This window comes from Scyliorhinus torazame, chromosome 17 (assembly GCF_047496885.1).
Source record: "Scyliorhinus torazame isolate Kashiwa2021f chromosome 17, sScyTor2.1, whole genome shotgun sequence".
In the NCBI taxonomy this organism is placed as follows: domain Eukaryota; kingdom Metazoa; phylum Chordata; class Chondrichthyes; order Carcharhiniformes; family Scyliorhinidae; genus Scyliorhinus; species Scyliorhinus torazame.
In genome coordinates this window covers 159,442,944-159,460,903 of record NC_092723.1, presented here as the reverse complement: position 1 = coordinate 159,460,903, position 17,960 = coordinate 159,442,944, and the positions used below count along the sequence as shown (strand labels likewise).

General features: G+C 42.8%; 1 protein-coding gene and 1 long non-coding RNA gene across 7 annotated transcripts in view; one reads left to right on the top strand and one right to left on the bottom strand.

Moving 5' to 3' along the window:
• Window positions 1–17,960, bottom strand: part of dxo (decapping exoribonuclease) — a 22,637-nt gene continuing 4,677 nt past the window's right edge. For all 6 annotated transcript variants that reach the window (XM_072481457.1, XM_072481456.1, XM_072481455.1 and 3 more), the window contains exons 2-7: window positions 9,226–9,718; window positions 7,400–7,626; window positions 4,985–5,204; window positions 3,810–3,945; window positions 2,014–2,108; window positions 1–276 (exon numbers count right to left, since the gene is read on the bottom strand). In XM_072481457.1, the coding sequence (XP_072337558.1) occupies window positions 153–276; window positions 2,014–2,108; window positions 3,810–3,945; window positions 4,985–5,204; window positions 7,400–7,626; window positions 9,226–9,686 (1,263 nt within the window). In that variant the 5' untranslated portion in view covers window positions 9,687–9,718 and the 3' untranslated portion in view covers window positions 1–152. The remainder of the gene's footprint in view (window positions 277–2,013; window positions 2,109–3,809; window positions 3,946–4,984; window positions 5,205–7,399; window positions 7,627–9,225; window positions 9,719–17,960) is intronic.
• On the top strand, window positions 3,839–5,584 carry LOC140394311 (uncharacterized). Its single transcript, XR_011935848.1, has 2 exons — window positions 3,839–3,958; window positions 4,703–5,584. It is a non-coding gene; the product is annotated as an uncharacterized lncRNA (long non-coding RNA).

Here is a 17,960-nt window from a genome sequence, read left to right as displayed (position 1 = left end):
TTACTTGTATTTTAAAACTTTTATTACGAAGACTATGTACATTTTTAAAGTGTCACTTTGTACAGTACTGTAAATTAAAGGACAGCAGTTCAGCATTACATTTCCTTTGATACTCAATCAGCTGATAGGATTGTTTTTCCAGCCTCAGTGCTCTAGCTACCTTCCTGTAGCGTCATATTATCCACATACCAATCTGGTATGAAAGTGTGTGTGTGATCTGTGTGCACTGTATATGAAATATCTTTACCAGGTTCCCAGGAGAAAAGGGTCACCATCCTAAAAAAAGTTAGAGAAGATTAATCGGAATGTTTTAGAAAAGAACCGTGGTAATGATCTCCACAACACGAGCAAAACAGCAATGTCTTAAAAATAACTTGACAAGAGATGTTGCCACAATTTCAATGCACAGTAACTACACAGCAAGTACCCATTCTGTTGCTTTGCTTTAATGTCCAACATTTAATGTCAATTGGTTTTGTTTTAAAGTTGTTTCCGACTGGTCTGATCTAGGGCTGTGTGACCCAATCAGTGCCATTTTGGAGTGGCCAGTGTTCTGATCCCTAACCCACCTCTCACTGCCGGCCCTCTGGCTTGTGCCCACTCCTACTCCCTGACCCACTCTCTGGTTTCCAACTTGCCTCCTGCAGATTGAAACTGTTCTTCTTGTCTCATGCTGCTTAATTCCAGAGTCTTTGTTCACAGTGAGAGTTCAGGAGAGGGAAGCAGTGAGTGGGAGAGTCTGGGTGCGGGAGGCTCAGTGAGAGGGATGGTCAGAGGCTGCGAGCCCAGCAGGTTGGCAGCAAGGGGTTGGGTTAGGGAGCGGGAGAGGCTGAAAGCCCAAAGGGTCAGCAGCAAGAGGGTGGGTTGAGGGGTGGCTGAGCGCTAAGAGGGTCGGCAGCAAGTGGGAGGCTCAGGAAGCAGGATTGGCTGCGAGGCAGAGGCAAGTGGAAAATTTGTATTTTTATTGTTTAACTTTTAAAATACATTTCAATTACCAATATAAGAATTTAGCAATCTCTCAACTTATGCTTTTAAAAAAATTAGAGTACCCAATTCATTTTTTCCAATTAAGGGGTAATTTAGCATGTTCAATCCTCCTACCTTGCACATCTTTGGCTTGTGGGGGGTGACACCCACACAAACATGGGGAGAATGTGCAAACTCCACACGGACAGTGACCCAGAGCCGGGTTTGAACCTGGGACCTCGGTGCCATGAGACTGCAGTGCTACCACTGCGCCACCGTGCTGCTCTATGTTTTTTTTTTGATGAGGAAGGTCCAACGGAACCTATCTGCTGGTTTTATGACATTGGTTTTAATGGGAAAATCTGATTCACTTAAATACGTGTCCCTTAATGTTGCATTTTTTAGAAATGCAATCACAACTTTTAAGTGACTTACTTAATTGTATTGGCTGATTAAACTCAGTGGATCAGTTGTTTCAGAGAGGTCTATATCCTTTGGGCTTTCCTTTATTAATATGGTGAGCAGAGAAAATAATACCAGAATGCATTTAAGCATTTTAGTTCTAAAGTTACTAAGTCTTAAGATAAAAGAGTAATGGTTGAATTAGTATTTATTTACCAAAACATTTATTTCATCTGTTCCTTCACTATCTAATCTTTTCCTGTTTGTGAGTTTAAAAAAAAATAAAACCTTGCAGAACTTGCCCAGTTCTGTAACCCAGCAACAGTTCATAGAAATCCATTTCTGATTGGCTGAAATCAATATTTTTAGCCAATTGGATGTTTTGAAGTTCAACCTGATTAGGCAGATTAATTTAATATTTTCCTGCATTGAATGTGTTAGTTCGGTCAATAAAAAATCATTGGACTGAATAGTTGCTTTGGCCATACCAATTGCTGTACCCAAGATAAAAGTCAAGATAGACTTTTAAAATTATATCTACAAATGCTCTTGCAAGCTCCTTTCGAACTATGCTTAATAATTGAAATAACCCCTTAATTAAACTAGAAAGCTTACAGAATTCTGCAGAAGTAAATCAGTTCCTACCGGTGATCATCTCGGGTCACTATCTTCCTCACAAAGGACAGAAACGCATTGCAGAAATTTAGACACACTGCAGGCTTCCAGCAATTCCGTTCATTCTGTTTGAGATGGGAACAAAATGTAAGTGCCTGTAACCTTAAGTCTGGCATAAACAGAAGGGCAGCGCTCCTGTAATCATTGTTACATGAAACTCTAATCCCAGGAATACAGAAATAGGCCATTGACCTCATTACCTCCAATCAGTGAGTTTGTGGTGTGTCCAGGTTACTCAATATTCTGAGGACAATGAACCATCATAGGTGGGAATCAAACCTCTGGAATGAGCATAGACCAAACACAGTATCCCAACTGCTGATCTATTATAGAGTGAGAATCAAACGTGGGATAACCAGTTCATCTGTCTAGGTCCTGAAGGGTCTTGACTAGGTAGCTGTGGAGAGGATATTTCTGTTTATGGGAGAATCTGGAACTAGGGGTCACTGTTTAAAAATCAGGGTCGCCATTTAAGACCGGTGAGGGGATTTTCTTTCTCCGAGGGTCGTGAGTCTTTGGAGTTCTCTTCTTCAAAAGGCAGTGGAAGCAGAGCCGTTGAATATTCTTAAGGCAGAGGTAGATAGATTCTTGATGAGCATGGGGGTGAAAGGTTATCGAGGTAGGTAAAATGTAGAGTTGAAGTTACAATTTTATTGAATGGCGGAGCAGGCTCAAGGGGCTGGGTGGCCTACCTCAGCTCCTAATTCATATGTTTGTAGCCATCAGGGTAGAGTATCTATTTAAATAGATTTAAAGCAGCCTCCATTGGGGGAGGAGGGGAGCAGTGGATCTCCTTCTGGAGGGAAAGCTACTTCCTGGAAAAGGGCAACACATCCACTCTATGCACCGTGGTCCAATAACAAGATTTGAGATCCCATCAAGCTTGACTAAAATGCTGCCACCATGTTTTTTTAAATAAGAGCTATTGTTTCCTCCATACTAATTAGAGATCATTTGTGTTACATGGCCATTTTGCACTTGGGTTTCCTTATAGAAATTATCTAAATTAATTATCTTTGGTCTGTGCTCAAATGTTAAATAGGGATTCTGATCTATTTTTATGCCTGGGAAGTTCCAGTTTTCACCATCGGTAGAAATTCTATACAGAACAGCACTGACCGATTACCTCAGTATATTTACCACATCAATAAGTGATGGGAGTGTAGGGCTGAGTTATTATTGTGAACCTACATGATTTAAGAAAGTGCATTTGCTGTCTGTGAGGCATCACAAATTGATTGTCTCCACTCTGAGCTGTACCAGAAACTACACGAAGACGGAGACAATTTGGTTGTTAATTCCATAGAATCCCTACAGTGCAGAAGGAGGCCATTCGGCCCATTGGTGCTTCACCGATCCTCCGAAAGATCACCCTACCTAGATCCACACCCCCATTCTATTATCGTAACCCACCTAACCCACACAGCTTTAGACTGTGGGAGGAAACCCACGCATAGATAGATTTATCATTGGAAATATCTTCAACCTGCAGAAGAACATTGGGCAGTGTTTCAGGACTCGGATTTTTGTTCATCTGTTTCTATTTTGGCACCCCCTTGCAATTCTTTTCATTAATGCGTGTTTACTCCAATAGTTTTGTGCTAATTCTGCGGGTATCACTGGTAAAAGCAATGAATTGGAAAACGTCGCTGTTTTGTTTTGTTTAATTTTTTTTATTCCCCCCTTTTCCCCCAATAGTTATGCAGCTGCGAGTCCACAACTTTGAGAATTATTCCGAAAATGTAATTGAGTTTAAACATGCAAACCTTGACGAGGTGATGAATCTTCATTGTTTCAAAAGACTGAAGCGAAACCACCACTCCATTATCATCTCGAAAGCCTGCAATTATCCGAGGCACTCCAGGCAGAAAGGACTGTGCCCACCATTTAATCAACTTAAATCTGCAAAGATAAGGTTGACTAGTCAGAAATTCCAAATGTCTTTGCTGTACCCATTGTTGAGATGCATCTAATTCGGTAAATGTTACATTTGGCAACTGGAGCTCTTGTTCCTACAGTAGATAAAACAGGACTGCAGCAACAATATAATAATGGGGGGGGTGAAGGATGTATTACGGTCACTTTAAATCACTGGACAGCAGTGGAAAACAGAGTATGGAGAAAGCATACTTTAGATTCAAGGATCCAGAGAAGGGTCTCCTTAGCGTTGCTTGGGACAATCAGAAGGTAGATCTGCCCCCTTCCTCACCATCTCTTCCCTTCAGCAGTTTAGTTGATTTGCGCACTGACAAATTCAGGTAAGAGCAGGGAGCAGATTTGTCTTGTGAACTACAATGGAGAAGTTTCTTTTTAAAAACAGGTCAGCTTTACTTATATTTTCCCTTCATGTGATCATTCAGCTAATGAACACACTCACAAACATCCATCTCTCTGCAGAGTTGCCATCTTCTCCCCTTTTGAGTTGTGACTCTCTTTTGGCTTCCATTTTAAAAAAAATACAGTGGAAATAGTCCCGCCAAGGATTTGTATAATCAGCATCTCTGTACTGAGCTGTTGCGTCTATTTTTTTCACCTGTAACCATAATTGACACCAATCCTCTTCAGGTGTTTGAGGTGTAATTTTGAAAATGTACCAGTAAAAGACCAAATATAAAACAATAATTATATTATTTAAAAAATGTATTATTTGTAATTTCAGAAATGTGTGGGAAACAGTTCAGTTCCACTCGCATGGGTTGTTAAAAGGCTGCAGCAATTTTATCCTGAGCTCACACTGTAGCAGAGCACAGATGTGGATACTTACTATTCATAAGATTCTCTAAAACGGCTTCAGTCAAGCATCTCAAACAACACTGCAGCTGTGCCCTGCAGGTGTTTACAGGAATATATTCATTAGCTGGATGTGCAACACGCAGATTGCCACTTAGAACAGCTTAATTTAATGTTCCTTGTGGTGATGCAGGAGGCAAAGGCTACCAACCTGTGAAAATTCCTCTCTTGGTTTGGACTGTAAATCTCCCTGCTCGTTTTGAGTTCCACATAACACTGTGGGGCCTTTAACCGTGGGTCAGAATCATCTTTGCAGTCTACCTCACCAGAAAACACGAGTGAGTGGCCATTCAGCCGAGTTCGAACCACGCAACAAAATGCTTCGTTGGTGTTTACCACGCCTTCTGGATTAGGATTGCCACCTGGTTTATCTGAAAGAAATACTGTGAATATTAGTACATTTTCCACTTTCTTGTCCTAATCTTGTTATACTCATTCTTGCTGGGGTATAACTCCAAGAGAATCAGTAGGCCTTCAGTACTGCATATGTGGCTGTTTTTAAATAAGCATACAGCTGCACATTGTATGCTGTCAGAAAAACAATTATTATTTTTCTTAGGCGAGGAACTCAAGGCCTGTTATTAAACTCTAACCTGCTCACTTTTCTGTCTTTTTGCTAATCTAAAGAATGCCTTTTGTCCTAGATATTGCTTACTGTATCATATAAATTGCTTGCCGGACATTTGGAATGACTGTGGTTTCTCTAATCCCCCCACGAACTTAGTGTTAAATAAAGGACCTTTGGCGAAAACTCAAAGTGCTGACTTTGTTCTTCTAGGTGGTAGAGGTTGTGGGTTTGAAAGATGTTGTGAAAAAAGATTTGGTGAGTTGCTGCAGTGTGTCTTGTAGATAATACACACAGCTGCCACTGTGCACCACTGGTGTAGGGAGTGAATGTTGAAGATGGGGATGGGTACCCATCACGTGGGCTGCTTTGTCCTGGATGGTGTCAAGGTTTCTGGAGTGTTGGAGCTGCACTCACCCAAGGAGTTGTGAGTGCTGCTGAACATTGTACAATCATCAGCGAATATCCCCACTTCTGACCTTATGATGGAGGGAAGGAAGCATTGTCTGCTATTTGATCATGTTAAGTGCTATCTATACAAAAGAAAAATGCCATGGATGCTGAAAATCGGAAATAAAAACGGAAAATATTGGATGGGTAGTGTCTATAGTGGGTGAAACAGTTTTTAAAAATAAATTTAGAGTACCCAATTATTTTTTTTCTAGGGGCAATTTAGTGTGGCCAATCCACCTAACTTGCACATCTTTGGGTTGTGGGGGTGAAAGCCACGCAGACACTGGGAGAATGTGCAAACTCCACACAGACAGTGATCCGGGGCTGGGATCGAACCTGGGACCTCACCGTGCTGCCCCCGGGTGAAACAGAGTTAACGCCTGAAACATTAACTACATTCCTCTCCTCAGAGATGCTGCCTGATCTGCTGAGTATCTCCACTATTTTCTGTTTTTATAACCAATATCTGCATATGTGCATATTCCAGTGGTGGTCATTGAATAGCAATCAAAGTGTCTCGGATGCTGCCCTGCCTGAGGTCAGTTAACCCCACACACACTGGGATCTTTATTGACCTACGGCAAATTAGATTCAAGTAAGATTGCCAGACAATTACAAACAAAACACCTTTTCTTTGATAGTATTCTGTGAGGAATTTGTACACCTCTGTCCGTGGTATCTTTATAACCATAGTCCTGTTCCTAATGGATATCTGTTCAGCATTTTTCAGACAAACAACATTGGCTGCACCTACCATTCAGTTACGTTGAAAATTCAATCTTCTTGTCTTTTAAATGAGTTTGGATAAGCACCATCTTTGTTCGGATTTCAGTAAAGTGCAATAATGGGAAAGTTTCATTCTCTATCTACTTGCACTGTGAAAAACACCCAGCAACACAGTTATAGATTACGTCCTTTCAAACTTGGTTGTGGTTGGAGAGACTCTTTTCAACTTTATAATATGGGGTTGAAACATTGGTAGCTGCAGATGGTTTAGTGCAAGAGAAATGTGAAATAATTAAGAAAATCATAAAGCATTGTGTGTCTAAATGCAATTTTCCTCCAAATAGCACATAGATGTCGATATATTAAATAAGCTGGTGACATTCACATCAATGGGTGATCAATGTGCCGTTTTTAACTGTTCTCTATACTTTAAAAGTGTACTCGTAGATCTGAGGTCATAGCAAATACAAAAATCATTCAGCTTGTTGCTGAAAAGATAAAGTTATCTTTTTAAAATAAATATAGAATTTCCAATTAAGGCGCAATTTAGCGTGGCCAATCCACCTATACTGCACATCTTTTTTGGGTTGTGGGGGTGAAACTCACGCAAACACGGGGAGAATGTGCAAACTCCACACGGACAGTGACCCAGAGCCGGGATTTGAACCTCGGACCTCGGTGCCGTGAGGCAACTGTGCTAACCACTTGCGCCACCGTGCTGCCAGTAAGATAAAGTTATCTTAACTAATTTAATCTAATCATTATAATCCTTTGACATCTAGTCTCGTCCAAAGCAATGAAAGTTTTGGACAAATCTCTCACCTGCACACAAATACTGTTCGAACTTGTATCCTCCATACATCAACTCCTCCTGCATTTCAGTCCGCTGCTCTCTCTGCCGCCTGGCTTCCTCGGTCTCTACCTCACTCATGTAATAGGTTCCATTGAATCGAGTCACTGCCAACAGCCAGCCCTCCCGGTTCTCATAAGGGGTGGTTAGAATTTTAGTCAGGTGCCCTCTCCATGTGATGAAGTCTGTACGTAGCTGACTGCAAGTAGAAATGGACAATTTCTCACACCAGCAAAACACACACAAGAAACCACCCCCCCAGCACAGCGGATCTCTTTCCATTGCTAAACAGCCCGGGTTAGACAAAGGTAGATACTGTTATATTGTTATTGACTATAATAGTCAGCAATGCAATGTGCACAATCCCTTGAGTATTCGTCTTCTTAAAATATGACATCTTCTTATTCACCACTGTCTGCATGGGTTTGCTCCGGGTCCTCCTAGTCCAAAGATGTGCAGGTTAGGTGGATTAGCCAAAATCAATGTGTGAGGTTACAAGAATAGGGTGGGGGAGTGGGCCTAGGTGGAGTTCTCTTTTGGAGGGTTGGTGTAGACTTGTTGGGTCGAATGGCCTCCTTCTGCACTGATTCTACAGGATGAAGGGCAGACTATTGAAATTTAGGACTGTAGTCTAATCTAGGAAGGTAAGAATACTGTAATATTTCATTTAGCTTCTGCACTTTTTAAATAGATCTAAGTTTCATTACAATTGTATTCTTTTAAAGAAAAACTGTTTTGTCTGGAAAGTTATGACACGAGTCCATCAAGGAAATTTCAACTCACTCCATTTGCTCAACAGATGTTACCTGAGTGACCCCTGCATTTTCTTTTGACAAGTTTTATTCTCCCTGCGGTAATATTGGAAATTGTAGTTTTAAGGAGCATTCATCATATAACTGCTAACCCTTGGCTTCACAGCACCCCTCTGATTATGGTGCAACTGCAGCCTGAATTCAGTTAGAGCTCAAGGTGACAGCAGAGTACGATTCCCTGCCAGAGTGAATCTCACTTTACTGTGCAATCAGTTCAAGCCGGAATTGCTGATTTTCACAACACAAGTTCAGTTTCGTTCACTTTGAACCTTGTGTTCGCTTATTGGGAAAGTGTCTCTAGTCTAAAGTACCCATTGGAACATAAAGCATAGGGAGAGAGAATGAGAGATTCAGGATCATATTCCTTTAACTGAAAGACTTTCAGGTCACATAACTCCACACAGCACAAAATGCTTAACTACTATAGTTCCAGGCAGAAAACTGGTTACTTAATGGTGATATTTTCATACAAATTCATATTGAACTAAACATCTATATAAATATAAATGTTACGTCTGCTCGCATTACCTGATGCATGAGGATGGGCTTGCATAGTAAGCCTCCTGGACAGACACCGTACTCTACCATCACCTGAGCCTGAAGTAGAGTAGGTTAAAAGTTTCCTCTTTATGTAAAGTATTAATTTTTGGTTTTACAGCTCTGGGGCCAAGGTTCGAATATATCCCCAGCCGATTGTAAAGAGCGATATAGAAAATGAGCTGGATCAGTTCCTGGTGGAAAAGTAGGTCTGCTCCTAATTCAACACTAAACTGCACTTCCACTTAGTGGCTTGTGTGGATTTGGGGGGAAACCTCTTCTGAGGTGGAAACTGAGGGTATGGTTCAGGGCAGTATCAAAGGAACATCACTCTGCATTTATCTGCAGAGTGCTGGATATTATCAGTGGATTCTGAAAATGAAAAATGTTCCATCCCCTCAGGATCCTTGCTAGAAATATATTATTTCACAGCAAATGTCACAACTTACTTTGACAAAGCAGGCGGTTTGTCATCCCCAGACAGCATAGGGAATTTGTGTTTGTTCAGTAGTATCCACTTCAGGATATGGTCCAGCTTTTCTTTAATGTTATCGTTCCTTTTGATGTATCTGTCTTTGTAACCATCCCGCAGATTGAGATTTGGATTCTTGTTAGTGGGTTTCACGCAGTATCTTAGCTGCCTGGCATCATTGTAGAGGTGGCGACGTGAATCTAATGAGAAACAGCCAATCTCAACAGGCTGTCTGTAATCAGGAAAGTTCTTGTCATAATAGTCTGGCTGTACAGGAAGGACAAGTTCACAATTGTCCTCATTGTTTGTGTGTGAAATACATTGTTTATCAGTATCCGTCCTCAGTAATTTGATCTCGCTCTCTTGTGTATCACTTGCTTTTCGTTTAAAGTCTCCCCTACTAGATGATTCCCTACTGGTGTTGAACTGTCCATCCATATTGTCACACTTTTTGATTTAATTAAAAAAACCTGCAAGAAATCAAGAAGAATAAGATTCAATGTAATCGACAGAAAGTAGCAATGTTGTGTGGCATGTTTAGTTCAGACTTAAGGCGATTCTTTCAGCAGTTCAATTGGAAGGCAGTATATAACTAAGCAACAACCATAAAATCCCATGTTTGATTGCCAGTCAATGAGGAGTTAATTAAACAAGGTCTGATGATCCGAGTTCACTGCCCCTGGGAGGGAAAGAAAAATATTCAGCCAGGGTACCTGGTTACCATCCAGTCACCTGTTAGCAGTGGGGTGTTTGGGGTGGGGGGGTAGACGTGCCTACAAACTATTTTCAGACATGAAGAATGGATAATTGTGGAACTACACCCCAACTTTAGTGGTTGCCTTCAAAAGAGGACAAAACTGGTTTGCATTCTTCCATTCATCTAGGTTTATTTTCGATGAAATATGTTCTACCAAGACGAGAAATAGATATACATTTAAACTGAGCAAGCAGGCACACGCACACAGCAGACTCGATGGGCCAATTGGCCTCCTGATGATTCTACAAGCAGTCACATTTCACACATAAAGTATATTTTGAATAACCTAACGATGGCAAGGACAATAAAATCAGACAGTTAAGTTAATTAAAGTGAGCATGCAATTACATTGTACTATCCTGTACTAGTCAACAATTTTATAATACCATCTCTCAACTTCCATAATGTGGAAATGCCGCCGTTGGACTGCGATGGGCAGAGTAAGAAGTCTTACAGCACCACGTTAAAGTCCAACAGGAGTCACCTGATGAAGGAGCAGTGCTCCGAAAGCTAGTGATTCCAAACAAACCTGTTGGATTTTAACCTGTTGTAAGACTTCTTATTCTGCTCAACTTCCATAATTACATTAAATTTCATGGTAGTGTAAGAAAACTGGTGAATAGAATTTAAAACTCAGTGTTTGGCTATTCAAAGCCCTTATTTGCACTAAAATATTTGAATTAGCTGATAATTAGTATTAAGTGTATTGACAGAATGGAACTATTAAATATTTTGTATCAATTACAAAAAAGGGAGAAAGGCCATTCGGTCCAACTGTCGGTGTTGTTCCGTGTGGGATAAGGGTAATCAATTACAATGTGGTGATGTTGACAAGGCTGTGACCCACAATGATCCTGTATGATTGCCAGCAATGGGAATCCTTGGCAAGAAGCAATTCCTGATGTTTCCTATTGCTCAAGACTGTAAATTGAACATGCAGTTAAGTGTGGTCCTAATCCAAGCAAAAGGTTTGTACAAATCACACTTCAGAAATCTTGTGTGGCTTGAGGTTAGGCCAAGTTCACACAAGCTCGGTCGGTCTACAGTGTAGCAGTTGGATTCTGTGCATTGATATCCTCCAATTCCTTCCACCCTTTCAACAAGACCAATCACAATCTGGTCTAGTTTGCCCTGCACCATTTCCAGTGCCTTTTTCTAAAGATTATTTGTGGTTTCACAAGCCAGGCTTGGTAATGGGCTATGCAAGTATTTCCTTCAAAATGCATGACCTTTCATTCTCATTAATCTTACCTCATTACCCTGTTTTTGCTGGAAATGATCATTCTTGTTGCTTTCCTGTTCCCGTTGGTGACCAAAGTTAATCCAATCTTGAAAGTGTGGTCTTACTCGTCTATTATTTAAACTCAGTACCACATCCTTTTTCCCCAAAAAATTTAGAGTATCCAATTAATTTTTTCCAATTAAGGGCCAATTTAGCGTGGCCAATCCACCTACCCTGCACATCTTTTGGGTTGTGGGGGCGAAACCCACGCAAATACGGGGAGAATGTGCAAACTCCACACGGGCAGTGACCCAGAGCCAGGATCGAACCCGGGTCCTCAGCGCCGTGAGGCAGCAGCACTAACCACAGCGCCACCGTGCTGCCCAATACCACATCCTTGCACACTGTAATATCTTGACATACGATTAATTTTGGGTATGAGGATTTCCTGCCAATTCTAACAGATTTTGACTATTCACAAACCCTCATTGTAGTCCACCCAATAATCAAGGTGTCAGTCACATATTAATGCACTAGGAAGGGGAAAAATAGGGTCTCTACTTCTGATCAATGCTCTTAAGTACATGCAGACCTTGAAAGGGGATACGAATAGGCTTGGCCACGATACACCATTTTCCCTTGCAGAGCTCCATGCAATGCTAGATTGTTTCCTAACATATGGCATCTTGAATGAGGTAGTATAGGGTTGCTGTTCCCGGGGAACTGTACTGTTAAAAATGTACATATAAAGGGGGCATTAGTGGTAACCTATTATAGTCCTATAAATGCAAACTACATTAGTGGCCATAAATCTCAAGTTAGAAACAGGATCAGGAGGTCATTTAGCCTCTAGTCTGCTTTACCATTCAAGATCATACCTAATCTGTGACCCAACTCTATACGCCTGCATATCCTATAATATAATGGATATTTCAGAATTAAAACTAAATTCATCTAACATCAACAACCGTGGGCAGGACAGTAGCATAGTGGTTAGCACTGTTGCTTCACGCCAGGGACCCGGGTTCGATTCTCGGCCTGGGTCACGTGCGGAGTCTGCACGTTCTCCCAGTGTCTGCGGTTTCCTCCCACAAAGTCCCGAAAGACGTGCTTGTTAGGTGAATTGGACAATCTGAATTCTCCCTCAGTGTACGTGAACTTGCACCGAGTGTGGTGACTAGGGGATTTTCACAGTACTTCATTGCAGTGTTAATGTAAGTCTACTTGTGACACTAATAAAGATTATTATTAATAAACTGTTTGCAGAAGTGAGTTTGAAACATCTACTGCCTCTTGTGCAGTTTTTTCTGATCTCAAGCTTAAACTGTCCTATTCTAATTTTTAGGTTATGTTCCGTTGTCTCAGACTCCTCAATCAGCTGAAATAGAATCTAGATTTTCTCTTCCCCTTCATCTCTCTTAAACTTTGATCTAATCATCCCATTAACATTGCAGGGAATAGAACCCTAGTTTATGTAATCTCTCCTCATAACTTACCCCTTGAATTCCCGCTATCATCCTAGTAACTCTACCTTAACAGTTCATCCAAGGCCAATCTATCCGTGTGGTGTCAGGTCGGAGGTCAGTACTCTAGGCAGGATGTAACCAGGGCTTTGTGTAGCTGAAACAAGTCTTCGACCCAGTTGTATTCTTGTCCAATAAAGGTCAGTATTCCATTAGCCTTTGTTTTGTACCCATTCATGACATTTAAAAAATGTATTTTTATTGGAATTTTCAATTATTACAAAAATCACCTCAAAACAAACAAAAGAGGTACGATAGCCATAGATATCAATATACAACAGGTACAGTGTAAAACAGGAAGTATTGCAAGAATGGATGAATCAGGAACAAAGTCCCCAACATATTCTCTTCACGGGCAGCACGGTGGCGCAGTGGGTTAGCCCTGCAGCCTCACGGCGCCGAGGTCCCAGGTTCGATCCCGGCTCTGGGTCACTGTCCGTGTGGTTTGCACATTCTCCCCGTGTTTGCGTGGGTTTCGCCCCCACAACATGTGCAGCCTAGGTGGATTGGCCATGGTAAATTGCCCCTTAATTGGAAAAAATTAATTGGGTACATTAAATGTATTTAAAAATTCCCTTCACGGATATAGAACCCGTCTGCACCAGAACAGGATACAGGCAGCATCACAGATTTACATTATACCCATACCTTCAATACAAAATGACAGATGGAATAAAACAATATCCCGAGAACCCGAGAGCTAAAAGGGAAATTGACTAACACTCGCACTACAAATTAAACTCTTTTCCAGGCCCAAGCTAGAACATATAGCTGTAATATAACTACAGAATGACTAGGAGGGGAACGGTCACTAGCAAGCATCAATTCTAAACATAGGGTCTCCAATAGAAAAATAAAAGAGAGCCAAAGCAAAGAGCCAAATATGCAATGCCCCTGAAATTTCTCCGACTAAAGAAAAATGAAAAGGGCAAAAAACTGTCAGAATTAAACACTCAGATAACAAGACTTCACAGGCCATCGCCCAAAATACCACCATAAGACAAGAGCCGACCAACCAACCACCCAAATGGCCCCCTCCTACTCTGCAGACAAGAAGAATAGGATAATTAAGGGGCACAATCCCTGGTCCATCCCCAACACTTCACCCATCTGAATGAGGAACCATCCACACTGCATTCTCCCATGGCCACCTCTATGAGAATTACCCCCGCCGAAGTAGCAATAGGATACTGATCATGGAACTGAGCCTGGCCTAGCCCGGAACCACCACCAACTGGAAATTCAGGAGAACCAAGCCCCAAGGATTACCATCCCACTCCAACCCTTGCCCCCCCTTCCAATGCTTTGCCAGTTCAGTCCCTCGCAGGACATGGCGCTTCCCCTCCTTCTTCAAAACAAGCAATGTGTACTCCGGCATCAGGATCAACATCCTAGTACCAAACAGGAATCGCAGTCCTCAGCAGCAGAACAGTCTGCCTGGGCCTGAAAAAGGGTGCTAAACAAAAAAAGACAACTAATTTTACCGACCCAAACCCTCCACCCGCCCCGGCTTTGCTTGTCTCCAACCCTCTGCCCCATCCCCCCTGGGATACGATAGGATAAATAAATTGTGCCTGAACCATGAATTCAGCATCCAACATGATATAAATTCATTAAATCAGGATAACTAGCTGTGCAGGACATCACACCCAAATTATTTACTTCCCTGCAAACAAATGAATTGACGACATCAACAGACTACGATTATCGGGTGCAAAGTGCAAGATAACAACTGAGATGCGAGGCTTTATCAGGATAAAGACATCTCCACTGGTGCACAAAGAATGCAGAAGTGAAGGATAAAGCAGGATCAAAGACGGTGACCACTCTTCAGGATCTTCGAAGGATCGAAGCACGAAACCTCGTTACTTCCAACATGCCGTCTCACTGGAACCCAGGCTCCAGCAGTGGGGGGATTGACCCGGCTGGCTCAGCCATATCCAACCCTTCTTGACCGACATCACGAACAGGACAACACAGGACAAGGGGTCGGAAGACCAAACCAACCTCAGCCCTCGGAGACAGGACTGAACTTAGCTGTTCAGACGCTCAGATTTCCAAAACATGGCAGATAGTTCTCAAACTCAGCCAGGAACTTCCTCCACTATCTCAGCCAGAATACCAGGCTCAGCAGTATTCCTCATCCATCCCCCTGCATCCTCATCAGAATCCTTCAGGGTGGACAGCAGGCCATGCCGCAGGACCTCAACCAGGCAGAGGTAGGGTTCCACCAAGGAGTGTTATCTCTGCTACAAGAATCTCCTAGTGCCCCTCCATAAAAATGCCTCGCAACTCTTGAAATTAAGCTTTGACCATCTGCAACACAGGGCTGAGACATTCGGACCAATCAACATCATCACTAGCAGCCATCATCCATCGGAGCACACTGCACCGTTAGGGACGGAAGCCTCCCAAAAGCAACTGTGCCAGTAATTGGATTGGATTTGTTTATTGTCAGGTGTACCAAGGTACAGAGAAAAGTATTTTTCTGCGAGCAGCTCAACAGATCATTAAGTACATGGGAAGAAAAGGGAATAAAAGAAAATACATAATAGGGCAACACAAGGTATACAATGTAACTAAAATAAGTACCGGCATCGGATGAAGCATACAGGGGTGTAGTGTTAATGTGGTCAGTCCATAAGACGGTCATTTCGGAGTCTGGTAACAGTGGGGAAGAAGCTGTTTTTGAGTCTGTTCGTGCGTGTTCTCAGACTTCTGTATCTCGTGCCCGATGGAAGAAGTTGGAACAGTGAGTAAGCCTGGTGGGAGGGGTCTTTGATTATGCTGCCCGCTTTCCCCAGGCAGTGGGAGGTGTAGATGGAGTCAATGGATGGGAGGCAGGTTTGTGATGGACTGGGCTGTGTTCACGACTCTCTGAAGTTTCTTGCGGTCCTGGGCCGAGCAGTTGTCATACCAGGCTGTGATGCAGCCAGATAGGATGCTTTCTATGGTGCATCTGTAAAAGTTGGTAAGAGTTAATGTGGATATGCCGAATGTCCTTAGTTTCCTGAGGAAGTATAGGCGCTGTTGTGCTTTCTTGGTGGTAGCGTCGACGTGGGTGGACCAGGACATATTTTTGGAGACCTGCACCCCTAGGAATTATAACTGCTAACCATCTCCACCTCGGCCCCGTTGATGCTGACAGGGGTTTGTACAGTACTTTGCTTCCTGAAGTCAATGACCAGCTCTTCAGTCTTGCTGGCATTGAGGGAGAGATCGTTGTCGCTGCACCACTCCACTAGGTTCTCTATCTCCCTCCTGTATTCTGACTCGTCGTTATTCGCGATCCGGCCCACTATGGTCGTATCGTCAGCAAACTTGTAGATGGAGTTGGGCCCAAATTTTGCCACGCAGTTGTGTGTGTACAGGGAGTAGAGTAGGGGGCTAAGTACGCAGCCTTGCGGGGTCCCGGTATTGAGGACTATTGTGGAAGAGGTGTTGTTCATTCTTACTGATTGTGGTCTGTGGGTCAGAAAGTTGAGGATCCAGTTGTAGAGTGGGGAGCCAAGTCCCAGGTTTGGGAGCTTTGATAGGAGCTTGGCTGGGATTGTGGTGTTGAAGGCGGACCTGTAGTCAATAAATGGGAGTCTGATGTAGGAGTCCTTGTTGTCGAGATGCTCTAGGGATGAGTGTAGGGCCAGGGAAATGGAGTCTGCTGTGGACCGGTTGCAACGGTATGCGAATTGCAGTGGATCAAGGCGTTCTGTGGGAATGGAGGTGATGCGCTTCATGACCAACCTCTCGAAGCACTTAATTACGACTGAAGTCAGGGCCACTGGATGGTAGTCATTGAGGCACGTTGCCTGGTTCTTCTTTGGCACCGGTATGATGGTGGTCTTCTTGAAGCAGGTGGGGGACCTCGGAGTGGAGTAGGGACAGGTTAACGATGTCCGCGAACACCTCTGCCAGCTGGTCCGCGCAAGCTCTGAGTACACGACCAGGGATCCCATCCAGGCCCGTCGTCTTCCGAGGGTTCACTTTCAGGAAGGCCGATCTGACTTCGGAAGCTGTGATGGTGGGTATGGGTGAGTTATGGGCTGATGGGGCACTCGACAGCAGATTGTTGGTAATGAAAATCGCTTATTGTCACAAGTAGGCTTCAAATGAAGTTACTGTGAAAAGCCCCTAGTCGCCACATTCCGGCGCCTGTTCGAGGAGGCTGGTACGGGAATTGAACCGTGCTGCTGGTTTGCCTTGGTCTGCTTTCAAAGCCAGCGATTTAGCCCTGTGCTAAACCAGGCCCCACCCCAACTCCTTCCAGCCGCCATTAATCAACGAGGATTTAAGCATTATCAATTGAGACAAAACATTAACCAACAAATCTCGGGGCATGTTAACTACATATGCCAAAAGACATCAGAGCTGGAGCTTGTGAAAACGCAGCCACTCCTGCGCTCACATCATGTGAGGCCTGTGTTCATGAGATTTTGATGATCAATGTTCATGAATCTCCAAGTGTCTTTGGATCTCCACAGCTCTAAAATGTCACCATTTAGAAAGTTTGATCCTTTTTAGGACTAAAGTGCATGACCTCCCATTTGCCCACATTAAAGTATTTTGTCAATTCACTTAGTCTATTAATTCTTCTTTATATTTTTACGCTTCCACCTACACTGCTTACAATGACACCTATCTTTGTGTCATTGCCAAACTTGGAGATTCCATCATTAATAATACAGAAAAATACTGGAGGTCCCAACACGCAACCCTGTGGGACGCATTAGTCACTTCCTGCCAATTAGAGTATCTGCCCTTTATCCCTATTCTCCATTTCCTGCCACTCAGCTCATCTCTGAACAAGGTCAATAAGAACACAAGGACTGGGAACAGGAGTGGACAATTCCCTCCCTCAAGCCTGTTCCACCATTTGATACGATCATGGCTGATCTCCTCTCGGCTTTCACTTTGCTGCCCATTCTCCAGAACCCATTACTAATGTTTATCTCCTCCTTAAATTTACTCAATGTCCTGGCTTCCACTATCTTTGGGGTGGTGAATTCCACAGATTTATGACCTTTTGAGAGAAGTAATTTCTCATCTCGGTTTTAAATCTGCTACCCCTTATACTAAAACTGTGACCTCTCGTTCTAGATTTCCCCACAAGGGGAAGCATTCACTCCATGTCGACTTTGTCAATACCATTTATCATCTTATCTCCCTCAATTAGATCTCCTCTCATTCATCTAAACTCGAGATCTAAATTGGTC